This window comes from Phyllostomus hastatus, unplaced genomic scaffold, assembly GCF_019186645.2.
Source record: "Phyllostomus hastatus isolate PE091 unplaced genomic scaffold, TTU_PhHast_1.1 phas_scaffold_114, whole genome shotgun sequence".
Lineage (NCBI taxonomy): Eukaryota > Metazoa > Chordata > Mammalia > Chiroptera > Phyllostomidae > Phyllostomus > Phyllostomus hastatus.
This window is the reverse complement of record NW_025334006.1, coordinates 7,564,093-7,580,595: the sequence shown is the minus strand read 5'-3', so window position 1 is coordinate 7,580,595 and position 16,503 is coordinate 7,564,093. Positions and strand designations below refer to the sequence as shown.

Genomic DNA, 16,503 nt, shown 5'->3' with positions numbered 1-16,503 from the left:
TGGTCCCTGGGGTATGTGAGAGCCCAGGTTATGGACCACGTCTCCATGGAGACAACAGATGCCCACACTCTGTCCCTTTGCCATGGCTCACTGAAAGCCCAGTCCATTTCTCCAAACAGAATATTTAGAAAGCATGCCTGTGTGAGAAAGGGAGGGCTGGGGGCGGGGCAGGGTTCGGTAGAGTAGGGAGAGGATGGGGGTTTGGATCTCCATGTGTGACAACCCTTCCTGGCTTCGCTTTGCATAGTCTCCCTAACTGTGAGGTCGGGGCCACGCTGAGCAGCCCCCGTGCCTCCTCTGTTGCTTATGTGGGAGGCGCTGGATTGGACCAGTGCTTGTCTGCAGCCACAGACTAGCCCATGAGTGGATCAACAGCATGTCTTCATTTCCACAAGTTCTACATCGCTGACTGAGCACAATACGCTGGATGACTGTGGCACTTGAAGACCTTCTGTCCTGTTCTCATCCCAGCCCTGTGGTGCTAGGTGGGCCCATCCTGCCTGCAGGGTTTCTCCACCCCTTCTTTGACCTCTCCCTACTTCCCTCCACCCCTTGAACCTGATAATGACTCTGCCCTAGCTTGGCTCCACTGAGTGCCAGTTGCTTCCTCCTCAGCTTTTGCTGTGCTGGGCTCCACCACCGAGGAGTCTTATTGATTGCAAAGAATGCAATTATTCCCTATTAATGAACTTCAAACAACTGTTATTATCAGCTGGGTGTGCAGTGAGGAAGGGAAAGGTCAGCCTGAGCCCTTGTACTTGAACTTGCTCCTATAACATTTCTGCCTGCAGGTGAATCCTGCTTCAGAAGAGATGGGTTTCCTGAAAGTCCCCAGGACGTCCCTTGAGCTGGCCAGGGCCTGGCAGGCTGGCCAAAGCTGAGCCTGCTGAGGAGGTCCAGGCCCCATCATTGGCCTTACCCATCTGTCTTTGCTGCATTTGCTCAGACAGGGTGGGTGCCTGCACCCTGTGGTCCGACATCAGTCCTGGGGGAGCCGCTCTGGAGGGAAGGGCCCCAGCGAGCTGGATTCTCCACTGCTGACCAGTCTGCAGTGTTTCACGCCTGTGGGTTGCTATGGGATGGGCCCTGTGTGTGGCAATCAGTGTCTCATCCCTACTTTTGGGATCAAGAAGGTGGTCTCCAAGCACTGAACTCTTAGAGAAGAGCAAAGTATTCTCATCCCTTCAGACACCTCAAGACAAAGAGCAGACGTGGTAAACATTGGTGCCTGGGGCTCTGAGGTCCCCAGACACTTGCCTTTCAGGGCCCTGCCCACATGTCTCTCGCTTCGTGAGTCATTCCCGGACCTCGGTCCCTGAGCGCCCCACCGTGATGGCCCGTGGGGTCGCCCAGTGCCTGTCTGTGTGTCCTGCACCAGGAGAGCCACAGGGAAGGATCACGTCTCATCCGTCCCGAGCCCCCGGTGCGCCCATGACGGATACGGTGCGTGTTTGGCCCAGGGATTAATGAACAAGTTGATGAAACGTCTACACTTCACCTCCAGTATTGCTCCCAGGGTGAACTGTCACAGCTTTATGTTTGGAATAGATGGTTTCCTTAGGAGGCATATTTAAATATTTAAAATTCTTAACCTTTCTCATGCGGCGACACATGTGATTGATGGCATTCATATGTGCAACACGCCCCTCGCCCGATCCCGGGTGGGCCAACTGTGACTCTGCTGCACGCGTTCTCCATGGAAAGCCTGTGGCTGCAACCGAGTGAGGCTAATGTGGCCACGGGGACAACCCTGAGGCTCTTCCAATTTAAAACAAGAGGAAATTACTACCGAACACGAACACTTTACTGCTATTGGTAATGAAATAGAAATTATAACTGATCGCGGCACACCAGTTTGCGGGGACGACATGGCTGAGCGCTGCCCTGTGAGAGCAGTGGAGCCATGGCCCGCTGCTGGGGAACCAAGGGCTCTTCTCCTCTCTCTAGGTGCGGCCGCGGGCAAAAGTGCTGATCCTTGAATGGAGGCAGCTGAGATGGGGAGTCTGCAGAGGGGCCACCAACCATTCGCACTGCAAGGCATTTGGAGGCAGAAAAGGGGTGGAAGAAGGTGACAGAGGCTGGGTAGGTAAACTTCTAGGAGATACAAATCAGTAACTAGGCTGCTCAGCCAACAGAGTTATGAGGCCTCCTAAATCCATATGCTTTCTACCCCTGTGACAGACAGGGCTAGTTGGGGTAAACCCTGTCTCTCAGCTGTGATGGGACAGAGGGCCTCTCCAAAGTGTGTAGGGTGCAGTGAGTTACTAAGCCTGAGTCCTGTGCAGGCTGGTTGCATGCTCACGGCACCCAGGTAGTGAATTCGGAGGTGCTCGAGCCCTGGCCACAAAAGGAAGGGGTGCTACCATTGTACTTCTGAACTGGGGGTGGTGGGAGACCAGGCTTGCTGTGGGTCCTGAGAGAGTTCCCTTCCCCTTTCAGCGATCCAGACAAGCTCCGGGGCCAGTCTCCTGGGCAGTGAGAAGAAAACGTATCCATCATCACCAAGTGAGAAGCACTCTGGGCCTGCTCCCCAGACCCATCACAATGGTTTCCCCACCCTTCCACCTATGTCCCCTCATCCCAGAATGATAGGCGAAGGGGTTTGGGACCTCATGCAAGAGGAAAATGACTTTCCTGAGAGTGCTATTGGTTGCTAAGGAACTGGCAGGATAAGAAGTGGAAACCATCAAGCCACGCCTGAAAATAACCAAATGGACCGAGGTTACTCATGACCTGTAGCAGCTGCGTGGCACAAATATCATTTAGCACCAAGTGAGAGGGAGCCCATTAGCCTGATGCATGCATTATCCTGATCTCCAGCTAAGTGGCTGTGTTCCGGGCAGTGTCCTCTCTGCAGGTCCTTCCTAAATGCTCCGGCCCTTCGCACCCTGGCTCCCTGCCTCCCTGCCTCCCTGCCTGAGGTCCTACCATGGAGACCTTGCATCGGTGCCTGGATAACCAAGAACCCCGATGCTGCCTCTCTCTCTCTCTCTCTCTCTCTCTCTCTCTCTTTTTGCTGAAGAGCCAGCTGACCACACAGGAGGGCCTCCTCCTGGCCCTTCCACTGGCAGAAGAATGAGCCACGGTCTACACAGAGGAAGGTCAGAGCCTTTCTCGGGGATTCAGACACAATCAGGTACAATGACAAAAGAGTTAGCTCTCTCACAGCCCCGGCTGCATGCCCACCCCATGCACGAGCAGGAACGGGCAGGGAGGATGTCAAAGAACAGAGGGGAGAGGGAAGAAAGGGAAGTCAACCCCTGTAGCAGGACTGTGTGACTGAGGTGACCGGGACCCCAGCCCTCTCAGTCATCTCCTCTGTACAGGGAAGGCAAGGTACAGGTATAAAGATGTCTCTCTGCCAGCAGCGAAATGATACAGTTCATTTTCTCTTTCTTTGGTCGCCAAGTCAGGAACAATTTCTGGTCTCTTTAACTCTTCAAAAAGGCACCGAACCCGAGCTTCCACCCAGGTTTTCTATCTTTGAGCTACTTGGAAAAAAGAGAAAGGGACTCTAACGTCAGGACTGTCATGTAGAGTTGTGCGGCGGGCTGTTCGCCGTGCAAAAGAATTCAACAAACCATGCACCCTGGCGTGGGGCCACGTCCTCCGGCAGGAAGGGCACCTTCCTTAATTCACACAGAGACACCCTACAGGGTGGCAGAGGCACGCTGTCTTAAAGTATTGTAAGTAGTAGAAAAGAGGTTTGGGAGTCAGCTGAGTGGGGGGATCACTTGGATCTTGGCCACTGAAGTCATCTTGGCCATTCTGTATGTGTATTTCCTCACCTTCACGGGCGGAAAATGAGGTTATAAGTCCTGACCTCTCCTATACCAGGGCTACCACCATGAATAAATTAATAAAGCATCATCTGTTTGCTTAGCTCGAGTGCTTGGCATAGGGAGCTGATGTGGTACAGACAAACCAACAATGTTCTTTACCGGGAGTTAGCTTCGTGCCAAGATGACCCAGCTCCACAGCCTACAGGTGGCCTCTAGTCTCAGGTGCACTGCATGGGACTGTGATTAGATCAGGGACTGCAAGGCCAAGGGCATCAAGAGCTCACAGTGTGAGAGTCCAGGGACTGGGGCAGTGAGAAACTGTTCAGAGTGACAATGACATCCCCACAGAACCCTGGGAGAACTGCCAGATGGACAGGGGCAGATGGGGAGAGGCCTCCAGCCTTTTTCAGTGACAAGATGTTATTCAGTCCCTTGAAGTCTTTTTTACTATTTATTTTTGGTAGGGATTAGAGCTGGGGACTGCATTTCCTTCCTGAGCCTAGAAAGTGTTTTGGTCACTAAGATCTGGGCCTTGCATGCAGGGAAGCAGGGCCTGGTGGCCACCTCTAGCCAAGTTTCTCGCTTCTTGTTCAACTGACCAAACCGGCTGCCTAGGGTGTGGATGCTGCAATTGCCGATAAGGCTTGGTGAATGCCCCATCTGTAAGCCCCGCCCACTGTGGAGGAGGAGCCCGGGCCCAGCACTTACCTCTCCACCCAGTTCTTGTAGCTGGGGATGTCCTTGGCGTAGAGCAGCTTGTTGGAGGGCGAGTCCTTGCCCAGCCGGTGCTCCGACGTGGAGCAGGAGTCCATGAAGGTCTGGGCCACCACGGAGAGGCAGGCGTCCGTGATGCTGTTCTTGTGGATGTCAAACACAAACTGGGGGTTCTTGATCATGTTGACCCAGAACCGCAGTGGCAGACTGTGTGGAGGGAAGAGGCAGACGGTCAGGAGAGATGGTGTGGCGGGGCTGTACGCTGGCCTGGAGAGCTCTCTGGAGAAAGAGAAGAGGCTGGGCACCAATAGTTCTTAAAGGCCGTGTCTATGCGGCTAATTAACCTTCCAGGAAACTGAGGATCACCAAGGCCGAATAGCCAGTCCAGAGATCAATGCGCACAGGTACTGGAGGGGGCGTGGCGCCAGCTGGGACTGTGGGAGTCAGTCTCGCCTCGGAGCACAGGCTCTGGGGTCGGAGGAGCTATGAGTGCTGTGAACTGGAATTTCTGACTCTCTGTTCCTCTGTCCGACTCCTATGCCAGATGCAAGGCATCTCCACTTGGCAAACCTTTAATGAATGGCCTGGAATCTAGGCTTTGTGTCGCATTCTCTGCCTCCCACTGTAGGACTCGGGAGACGTCACACCCCTCTTCCCCGCCTCGGCACGTCAGCGTCTTCCCACAGAGTGAAGGCACGAGAGGGGAGCGGTTTGAGAGGAGCTGACTCGGCATCGCCCACCTGGCCGGCTTAGAAAACCCAGCTTCTCGGTCCCACGTCTGCCCTACCGTGCCCTCTCCTTCTCCCTCTTTCTTACAGTTGGCACCTACTGTCTACCAGGAACTGTGCCGGCAACGGGGGATACAGTGTGAATAAGACAGATCCTCTAGCTCTCCAGGGAAGTCAGGCACGTAATCAAGTACGCACGCTAAGAGCCGTCCATGCTAGAATCGAAGGGCGTGTGGGTCCATCGTGGGACACAGGGAGGTGTCATCAAGTCCACCCAGAGGGAAGTGTCCGGAGAGTCTCCCCAGAGGGAATGGCACTTGACAGTTTGGGCTTTAACGGTGCACGGCTGCGCCTTAGCTGGATGAGGCTTGGAAGAAGGTGGCGGGGGAGGAAGGTGCTGCTGGCAGGGGACTCAGCTAAACAGACGAAGAGCAGCGGCACTGTGCACGGTGGTCTGGTAACTGCCAGTCCTCTCTGTTGCTAGAAGGGGTCCCCGGGCATTGGGAGAAACCTGCCCGCCTGCCCTTTGGGCTGTCCTCCGCTGGCTCTCCGATTCTGTGGCCTCCACCCGGCCACCGAGACGCAGGCAAGGAAGCCGGGGGCACCCAGCAAGGGATCTTTATTTCCTTCCCTCTGCCCCTACCTCCTCTCCTCCTGCCTCTTCCCTGATGTTTTATTGTTGGTTTGGTTGCCGTTCTCTCTGTTGGTCGTAGTTATAATGTTCCTGTGGGTTTGGCTTGCCTCTCAGAACTTAAACTCTTTGAATTACATCATTTCAATACAGAGGGCATGACATTCTATGGGTGTGATATCTCCCAACAGTCAGTACCTGCGTGCAGCAAATGCTATAAATATGTCAGACCTTACCCTTGAAATGGTCAATCCATCAACAAGTATTTAAACTCCCACAGAGTGTGTATCTCAGGGTGTGGGCAGACAGCACTGAGTTCCGACACTGTTAAATGGCACCTGTTTCAACCCAGGAAATTCAGATAGGACATCAAAGGGCAGTCGTGACCCCGGGGAGAAAGTTGGGGTCCCAGCAGCTGCCTGGGGAGACTGTGGCAGCCGGGCTCAGAGCCCTGGAGGAAAGGCTCCCAGCTGCCCAGCCAGAAGAGCCTCCAGTCCACGTCTCCCTGATCCCAGAAGTCCCACCGGGAGGAGGGACCCTGAGAGTCCATCTTGGCTGCATGGTGGTCTCCCCCCAACACTCACTCTCCTTCAGCCAGTTGTGCTGACAGGCAAATGAAGCCAGGAAGCCAGGGCACCACACGGAGTCTCCTGCCTAATGAAATATTAGCATATGATTAACATTAGCGGTGGCACTAATCTCTGGTTGATTGCAGCCACTCGGGCTAAATGAGCAGGAGGTTTGTTTAAAAGCGAGAAGGTAGGAGAATGGTGGAGGAAGGTGGCGGGAGTGGGTGAGTTACAACTTTGGCTGGGAATAAAGAGACAATCTCTTTCCAATCAGAGTCAATATGCAGATCTCATCACTCCTGGGCTCACTGCTTCTTGCTAGGGCAGCAACAATGAGGGCTGGGGGGTGTCCTTTGGTGAAAGACCCTGAGCCTGGAACTGCCCTCCACTGCCTGGCTTTCCTTCACCGGGACTGACGTTCTCTAGGAACTGAGGTCCCGAGTACTCAGAAGAACTGGCTCGGAGCGGGGCTGTGCCCCCCACCCCAAGGACACAGTGACGTCCTGTGGTGCCCCACCCCAGCAGGAGGCATGCGCTGAAACACACAATTCGGACACTAGTGCGGGTGACCTACCTGTAACGTGCTACAAGGGCATGTAGGGATGTTTTGAAAACACCAGCTGTCCCCAGCCAGACCAAGAGATGTCTGCAGACCGCTGACATTCACAGAGGTCGGTAAGTAGGAAAACTCACCGGCAGAGAGGAGCAAATTCGGTAGGTGGGGATCTGCCCCTGGGAATAGCTCTGCCTAAGGTTGCTAAGCACAGCCTTAGCTGGCGGCAGGCAGGTGGGTGTCTTGTGAAGCTCCAGGCTGGTTGTAGGTGTCCCTGGCTGGGCCCCAGTGCCACGCCAGACCATGAACTTGGCCGACCTCCCTGTCTTGCCCCCTGCTCTTCTTTCACTCACCAGTTGCTTTTCCAGGTGTGGCGGACATGCGGGTCGTGAATGCCATGCTTATCTGCCTGCTCGTCCAGAAAGTCAAACATGTACTTGATGGCCAAGGGCAGGGCAGAGCCGCGGTGCGCCGTGCTGAAGATGGTCTCAAAGAGGTCGTCCACGAACTTCTGCAGCGTGCCCTGCGGAGGCAGCACAAGTTCACACGCAGCTCCCGCAGGGAGCGCTCGGGATGATGGCTTTACAGCCTGCCACGCAGACGGGATGGGAGGGCAGCATGGAGCCGGGCCAGCTTGGGTGCAATCGGGTAGTGCGTGAATCCCATCCCCCCACCCCCTTCATCTGTCTCTGACAGCTTTACATTTCCTCTGCACGTGGGAACTAGACACACCGCCGATGACCGGACCTCACCAAGCCTTCCTCTGCCAATGACACGGATGGGCTTAACGCCCTTTGGCGGGCGGTGTCATTTCAGCACTTTTCCGAAATGCTAATGAGCAACTCTCTCGGTCAGAGCAGACAAACACAATCTGCTGGTTTTGTTTGGGCATGGCTCGCTCTGGCTAAGGAACAGTTACCCACTTGGCTGTGCAGAGAGCAGAGCCCGGGCCAGCCTCAGGAGCGCAGGCCCAACGGCAGGCTCAGAATGTCCTCGGAATGGGGACGAGAAACGGTGCCGCTGTGGGGGCCCCATCCGCATCACTGGAGAGCGTATGTATGACACCCAGGGACAGGAGTCGTTCTCTCAGAAGGATGGCAGAAGAACATGAATAGATGTGGCTAGTGTCTCTGTGTTTGAGAACAGGGCGCAGAGAAGGAAAGAAAACCTCGGACTGCACAGCTGCACTGCCATGGGGCTGGGGTTTGCCTGGAGTGCGGGGTTGAGAAGGATTCTGAGGTTCTGTGCTGGGAAGGAGCACTGGGCTGCTGGGCAGGGCCCACCATGCGTGGATAATGGAGGGGCACCAGCACTCATGCTGGGTCTTGGCGGCTGGGGCATCTCTGGGGGGTGGGGAGGTCCCTCTGCCCATACTCACGTGGGCCCCGCCCCCTGTCTGAAGTCCATACCTTAGTGGCCAGTAGCCGTGTCAGATAGATTTCAGATACCATCTTGCTCCCCCGGTCACCCTCCTTCTGGTCCCCGTGCTCGTGGTTCTTCACCAGGTGCCACATCTTGACTCCGCTCTCCAGGTCGGGGGTGATCATGGGCGTGCGTGAGCGGAGGCTGTCGGGACTGCCCGTGTACCGGATCATGTTTTCTGCCAACGCAACGGGCCATGCGTGTGAGGCCTCTCAGCCCTCCTTACTCACAACGCACCCCCCACTGCAACCGAGGCCAACTTCTGTGGGGTCCTTCCTGCCACTTTCTGCCGCCCTCATCTTGGCTTGGGTCACTCCATGTCGGGTGGGGAGCTGACGTGACTTTCCTGCCACCTCCGGGAAACTCTGGCCACTCCACCCACACCACGTCCCCTCCTCCTCCACTTGCTTCTCGCCAGCCCTTAATTATTCAATTTGTAAAAATATAAGCTTGTCCTCTTCTACACTTTTCCTTGTAAGAGTTCTCGAGTCATGTCTCGGGATGTGTTCTGTGTAGCCAATTAAGTACAAACGTAAGAGCAGGTAACCTGTCTCCCTTAATGACTGCGGACCAGCCGAGTAATTGTCTTGTCAGCTGCTCACCTTCACCCTCCGCTCTGGCCTGGGCCAGTTCCTCCCCCCGGGGTTGCTGAAATGTGAAGTCTGGTGAAATGAGTGGTGAGCGGGAAAAGAGATGATGGTCCTACTGTGTGTGGGCACTGCTCTGGGTTTTCTTCTCCTGATTTTCCAGAATGAGCCTGTGACTTGGGTAGTTTTTTTTCAAGCCCTGTTCTGGTGAGAAAAGCGGGTCTCACAGCGGCCAGGCAGCTGGCCCCACGGCACACAGACGGCGGAGCAGGGTGGCACCTGGGCTTCCGGCCCACATCCAGTGCCCTCCCCCAACCCCACAGAGCCAGGGGCCTGGGGCCTGTACCTTCCCTTAAATGCTTCATAGCAGTGTGACCTTTACACGTTGGGTAGCCTCTGTGCATCTGAGTTATAATTTGCTAATCTGCATAATAGGGGGAAATAATTATTTAATGTGCTGGGTTGTTAGGAACCTGACACACGATAATGAGTATCAGTAAGTGAAAGCATCTTCTTGTCTGTAACATGCTCACGCAGGCTAGAGTCGCTGCCTGTTCTGGGGGTGGGGGTGTAGGTTCTGCTCCTTCGTCAGAGTTCCTGCCCAGAACCAGGGGCCTCCTCCCTGGCCCGGCTCTCCTCTCCTGTGCTCAGCTCGCCCGCCCCACCCCCCAACTCCCTGCCCCTGGGGGTCCACTGCACTGACAGCAGCTGCTCGGGGCACCCTCTCCTCCCCAGGACGGCTCCGTGAACTCACCGTATTTACTGGCCGAGGTCCTGGAGACGGTGGAGTTGTTCACTGCGTTATAGGCCGTCACCTGCTTGGACACTAGAGCCACCACAGAGCCATCTGGCACCTATGGGGGGGAAAGGTCACTAGGGACTGGGCACAGAAGCTCTGCCACCCCAGCAAGTGTGGCCAAACCAGGGTTAACTTGGTCCCCAGGGGCGGTCAGCGCCTCGCCAGAGAACTAGGAGACTTGGGAGGCTGTCAGCTCTCCTCCGAGTGACACAAGACAGACCCGGACACTGCGCAGTTTTCTGTGCTGTGACTCAGGCTTGGAGAGACTCTGGCAAGGGCTTCTCCCTAGCACCCTCTCTCCTGATGCTTCCCTGAGAGCACCCAGCCTTAAACTCCAGGGACCATCCCGGAAAGGGCCCAGCCACCTACAACACTCAGGCTTGCTGACGGATTGCACACGGGGAACCGGGAGCCTGTTTCTCTGGCAGACTCTGCCCGTGTCCTGCAGGAAGCATGTCGGTCAGCATCCTATCTAAAAGGAGGCTACAGGGCGTTGGTTTTCTCTGGGTCACTAAGGGAACATGAGGTGCTGGTGAGGAAGTGGAGTTTAGGGCTTGGTGTCTAGTCAGGGCCGGAGAGACCCTGTTATTATTCCGGGACCGAGACTGCCGGGGCCCTGGCTGCCCTGCGAGCCCGCCCCTCCTCCCTTCCAATCGTCTCACCTGGTAATGCGCCAGGGTGTTCAGTCGCTTCCAGTCATTCTCGATCTTGGTGGTGATGTCTTCATCCTGCAGGATCATCCTCGCCCCGCTGCCTTGTCGCCACTCTGTGGGAAGAGCAGCGGCAGCTCAGAGAGGCCCTCAGGCCCCTCCGGTGGGGGTCCTGAGGTCTCCTGTGCAGGCACCCACACAGCCCATCTCCAGGAGCGTCCACAGACAGACTGGGGCTGGCAGGTGCTCCCTGAGGAGGGGGTGCAGGAGCTGTCGCTGGAGAGAGGCCCTGAGCTCCAGTTCTGGTTTTCCTCCCAACAAACCGTGCGAAGGAACAGGAACATCATCACCTGACCAGCCCTGCCCACCTGCTCTCTAGGAGAGGCCACCTCTGCAGGAAGTAGGTACTGAGTAACTGCTGGCTGGATGAACGAGGCAGGTGGAAGCTCATGAGGAAGCGCTAAGCAAATGCGAGGCAGCACCATCATGCTGCACACTCGTTCCTTCGATGGCATGGTCTTGGAGCTAATGAGACTGAGACTGCAGGTCCAGCCCCTGTGCACCCCGTTCTCATTTAAGGGGTGTTCCCTGGCTCTTGAAAGGGAACGAGGTGGATGGGTCACCCTTGGCAGGGAGACTGGGTCAAAGTGCGTGGAGAGATCAGCAGAACCTATTCTCAAGCTGGGATCAGCCCCACCCCACAAAGCTGACGTGGATAACAGCACCTCGGGATCTAGCCCACACCTAATTAGCTGATGCCGTAGGTAGATACTCACACCCCCACACTCTCCTCACAGGCCCAGACACCTACAACACACAGGCTGGCTGATGGATCCCACATGGGGAAACCGGAGACTGCTTCTCATCAACCAAACCCCATCGGCACATGCGGCACGAAATCACGTGGAGCTGGAGAAGTGCACGTTCCAGTTTTGAAAAGTACATGCACCGAGACCCGGTGTGTGCCAGACACACCAGCTCTTGTGCGTGTGCACATGCACACCCCCACCCCCAAGCACAGTTGCTCACGCCAGAAAGGAAAACAGCCTTTTAAAATCAAACGCAACACATGTTCCAGCCAGGAAGCCAGGAATCTGGTTTCCAGGCAGCCGCGGCTGCCCCCCATGCCTCACAGATGCCGACGCTCGTGAAACGTGCAGGGCGCTGGGGTTTGCAGAGTGCAGTCGGGGCTGGAATGAGTTACCCGCAGTCCTTGCCTGACCCCGCCATGGGTTTCTCCTATGGCCCACAGGGAGGCCTTGCGGATTCCTTCTCTGCATTTACCTCTGGTCAAGGCTGCGCGGTGGGCCCGTGACCAGAGCACGCCAACTCCTTCCTGCCTTGTGCACTTGGCATGGCCAGTGCTTCCGATGGAAAAGCAGGCCCAGGGAGGGGGCCACCTGCCCTTAGATGTAGCGGAGATGCGCCTAACACCCAAGCCCCTGCCTCCAGGTCCTGGGCTGAGCCTGGTGTACCGTCCAACTGTCTCAGACACGTTTTCATTATGTTTTCACAAGGATGCCACGCTGTTCACAGGAGCGGAGGAGCCCTGATAAGCCTCTGGGGGCTGCCCATCCCTTGCTGCTGCTGCTGGTGGCATGCTGGCACTCATCCGTGCGGCCAGGGCCCCAGGACGGGCAGGGTGGTAGCAAAACGAAAGCACCTGGTCACTAGTGTTTTGTTTATTATTGTGTTGTTTGGTTTGTTATCAGTTTTAAAATCTTATGTAGCTATGTATGGATGTATGGATGTATGGATGCACGTCTTTTTGAGTGGCTGGGACAAAGGAAGAGGAATGTCTCCCGGCTAGTCGGGAAGCTGACAGGTGGTTCATTCAGATGCTGGGGAAGTCCAGCCTGGCCTGAGGACCACGGTGGTGCTATGCTTTATCCCAGCCAGTGACAAAGCCTCTTGCGTCCTCCATGGTTGCCCGGTGGACAGTGCCTGGGCCATTCAGTCAGAGGTTGCATGGGGGTGGGGAGACGGACAGGGGACACAGAAGGCAGTGTTCTGCATTCCCCACACAGGGCCTAGAGGGGAAGCAGGGGCTGAGCTCTGGACACTGGGTTCCACTGGCCAGACCCACGGGAGAAGGAAGTCTCCTCCACCGAAGCGGCTATGGCTGTGCCTGGCCTGGATGAAGAATGTGCCAGCGGAGGACCGGTGTCCTGGTTTGGCAGCGGCACCGGCACCCTTGCTGACAGAGTCGTGTACCTCGGTGGGGTCTGAACAAGCCACGTGGCCTGACCCACTGAACAATGACAGTGGACTCTGGAGCCCGGCGCCGGACTTCCCTGCCATGCATGGCCCTGAGTTGTGCAGCGCGCAGCCCGAGAGGCTGGGCCCAGCAGCCCTGGCTCTGAACCCCCAGCTGAAGAACGTAGGGCAGAGTATGGCCGTGTGTGCCCCCAGGCAGCGAAGGAGTGATGGCCTGTCCTTGGAATACAGCTAGGTGCCTGCCAGCGGGGCTAGCCCAGTGCCTGGGGCAGAGGCAGTACTGGATGAGCCTTTATTAAAGGAACAACGAATAAGTGGGTGAATGAATGAATGACGGGGAAGAGTGAGTAAGCGGGTATGTGATGCGACCCCTCCTCCAAGTCGGAGAACAGGAAGTCTGGCCTGTGAGTCGCTGCTCCCCGGCAGACAGACAGGGGGCTCGGTCAGAGGCGGATGGTGAGCTACTCTGTCAGCTACTCGGGACACAGGATGATCTGGGCTCCTCGGAAACACAACCCGGCATGCCCATGGCCAGAAATAAAAGATCCCTTAAATTATTGTTACTCCTCCTTCCAATTTTACGCCTGGGAAATTAAAGAAACAGGTTGGGAAGACAGACCTCGAGGTCGCTGTCCCCAGCCACAGCTCATTCTGCTAAGCAGCTGAGTTCTCTCCCGAGGGCACTAACTGGGCTTCTCCTCTGCGTGGGGCCCTGGACGAGGTCATCGGGACACCAAGACAGATGACTGGAGGCCCCGGGCTCTGGGTGTCCTCAGCAGGAACAGAAGATGTGGATGCGGCTCGAGGGACTGCAGCAAGGCCAGGCCCGCCCCATCTGTGCGCCAGCCTGGCGTCCGGAGTGTGGGGGGAGGGAGCGAAGGCTGCACTGGAACCCGGAGCCACAGATACGCCGTGATGCTGGTGGGGGGCTGTGTCCACTCAGCTCCATGCTCAGAGCTCCAGGAACCCACGGACGCCACTGGCAGTGTAGCCCGGGCCATAGCTTGTTCCCTTCCACACACACAAGCTGTGCTGGTGGGCTGGTGGGGTGGACACGGGCTGTCCCCTCTGGCTGAGGTTTGCGGGCAGTGATGACAGGCAGTGGGCAGCAGGGTGGCTGAGGGCAGGCAGGAAGCGTGCTCTTCACCGAGGCCAGCGCTTGGCCACAGGTGCGGGGGCCGTGAGGAGATGTGTCCTGGCGTCCCAGTGTCCCAGTCCTGCAGCCCCTCCAGCCCTGGCTCTGATGGGGTAGCAGCGGGTGGCAGGGAGGCAGAAACTTCTGTCTTTGGGCATCATCCCAAAGTGAGGGATGCTCTCCCGAATACCAACGTGAGCATGGTGAGCTGCACTCAGGCAGGGGAAGAGGTGGCCTTGCTTTCGGCTCTCTTGAGCTTGCTATTTTTGTGACCCTTTAGACTGAAATAGCCGAGAAGTAAAAAAGTGAAATCCTCAGCGCCAGCCCCACACGGGTCCCGGTGAGTGAGGGCGCAGAGGGATGGGAGCCCGGGGTTGGCAGCTGCACCCGAGGGGCCTGCAGGAAAGAAGCAAGGCCACGGGTAGCTAGCTGGCCGACTGAGCGGAATGCGGGTGGGAGTGGTAGGCCACAGGAGGGCCGGCGGTTCTCCAGCACTAACTGAAGTGGACTGACATGGAAATTTCGGCCTAAAACATACTCTTCTCTGCCCAGGGTCCTTAGTTTTACCTGCTGGTCAGAACACAGTTCACTTCCATGTTTATCCACCTTCCTTCCACCCCTGGCCAGCCACGGCCTCTATTTCCCCAGACCCATTATCCAATGTCTCAGGAGAACCAAAGTGGCAGAGTGGGCTGGGCTTTCTGGAGCATTCAGCACTGAAGCTCCACGAGTCAAGGTGGGACCAGGAGAGGCCAAGGTCCAAGGCCAAAGCACCTGGATCCTCCCTGCCCCAGTAGCAGTCCATCCCCTGGGCTGCATGGCTGGTTTCATGGAATCTCATCCTTACCCAGCAGGAAAGGACCCCCCCTGTCCCCGGTACAGGCTGGACCAGCTGACGGTGAGGCAGGCCTGCCACCCTCAGATCAAGGACAGCAGCCTGGTGACCTTGGCAGTGCACGTGGCTGGTAAGCTCAGCCTCACGAGGCCCCACACACTGGGCTATGTGCACTGTTGCTTATTCACATGTGCTTAGTTTTAACAGCAGTTATGGAAATCAGTAGAACCCAGGTCTTCTGATCCTGCATTCTCCCCCCAAGCGTGTTCTCCGCCAGATAGGCTCCTCCAGGCTGGCCTATGAAAACAGCCCTAAAAATATCTCCCTTTTCTGCCCACACCTTGCTATGCATGCGATGACCCCATTAGAACACGAAAATGCGACAGTGCGGCCAGTAGCCACCGTCCTCTGGAAGAATGTCCAGCCTCCAGGACAGCTCTACCTGCCTTGGGCACAGTGAGAGACTGGAAAACACCTCAAGGCGCCAAACGACATGAAGCACCAAGCCTGGCGACAGCCTTGAGGAACCCTGAGACGTAGGGACCCCTCACAGTGCCTGCTCTGGACGGGGCCCCATCCAATGAGAGGTGCCTCTTACAGCCGCCACGTTGGACATCCAGGTCCAGGAAGTCGTGGAGCTGCATTCTCACGCCCTTGCTCCGACACTGTGTCCCGAGTGCCCACGGTGTGCCAGGCTCTGCGCCAGCAGGACGTGGCACAGAGGTCAACATGGAGACAGAAGAAAAGCCTCTACCCCTACAGGGCTGCCAGGGTGCCAGGCTGTGCAGGGGAACCACGAGTCAGGGGCTCTCGGTGATGGTGATGAGAGCTGGATGGGGGTGGGGGGAGAGCAGGGTCTGAGGGGTGGGGGAGGGGAGGCTGCCTGGGCTGAGTGCTGAAGCGACAATAGCCTTCTGCCTCACTTAGCATGGGGACAGGAGTCCCGGTCCAAAGGTGCCATTTATGTGATGCTTCTAGGGGTCCATGCAAGTGCAGCTTTGTGGGAGACAGTGGAAAGAAGGGGCAGCAGAGGCACACCCAAGTCAGGAAGTGCGATAAGGGCGGTGTGGCTCGCCAGGCCAAGGCGTCTGGGGTGGAGCTGAAGGCCACAGGGACAGTGGGTGAACGAGACAGGGACGGGAGGGGGGCCCACCAAAGACAGCTGCCCTCCAGCCCGGGGTAAGGCAGTGGGCAGGGGCGTCAGTGCCGGGATGTCCAGGAGACAGAGCAGGGAGTGCTTGGAGAGTCCAGGGGAGAGCAGCTGGGAGCACCATGGCGCACCCCGAGTTTGTGAAAAGGCATCTAGGGAAAAAGTGGGATGGGACAACTGTAGTAGCATAATCAGTAAAATATATTAAAAAAAAAGAAAAAGTGGGGGTTCATCTGCAAGCTGACCCCAGAAGGAGACATCAGAACCCAGTACATCACTGGCCCAGCTCTCTGAGAGGCAAATCCTCATCCAGGGGCACAGCCCCACACTAGCTCCGACCCTTGTGGCATGTGGGAGCCATGGCACACACAAGTGCATGTGCACACATGTGCACACAGATGCATGCATGCACACATTCACGCACACATCCCGTTTCACCCAGGTGGCGGACCTGGAAGGCTTTATGACAACCCCACCCCCTCCAGCCCCAGTTCAGTTGTTCTACCACCTTCTGCGCTCGACCCATTGAGGGAAGCTTTAGGAGGAGCTGATGTCAGAGGACAGGGGAGGAAGGAGATGCCACAGGCTGGTTAGAGTTGGCTGAGTCAACTCTCACGAGGATCCACGGGATGGGCTGCGCTCCACCCTGGCCGCCTTTCCTCAACCGGGGGAACAGACAGCAGGTGCTCACCAGGGGCACACACCAAGCCCACAGAGCCCACTCTACCTCC

At 56.8% G+C, this 16,503-nt stretch overlaps 1 protein-coding gene across 2 annotated transcripts in view; it reads right to left on the bottom strand.

The window, feature by feature from the left end:
* Positions 1 to 16,503, bottom strand: part of PLXNA4 (plexin A4) — a 414,442-nt gene that overhangs the window by 11,385 nt on the left and 386,554 nt on the right. For both annotated transcript variants that reach the window (XM_045855525.1, XM_045855526.1), the window contains exons 26-30: positions 10,448 to 10,551; positions 9,741 to 9,840; positions 8,387 to 8,577; positions 7,331 to 7,500; positions 4,491 to 4,703 (exon numbers count right to left, since the gene is read on the bottom strand). In XM_045855525.1, coding sequence (XP_045711481.1) covers positions 4,491 to 4,703; positions 7,331 to 7,500; positions 8,387 to 8,577; positions 9,741 to 9,840; positions 10,448 to 10,551 — 778 coding nt within the window. The remainder of the gene's footprint in view (positions 1 to 4,490; positions 4,704 to 7,330; positions 7,501 to 8,386; positions 8,578 to 9,740; positions 9,841 to 10,447; positions 10,552 to 16,503) is intronic.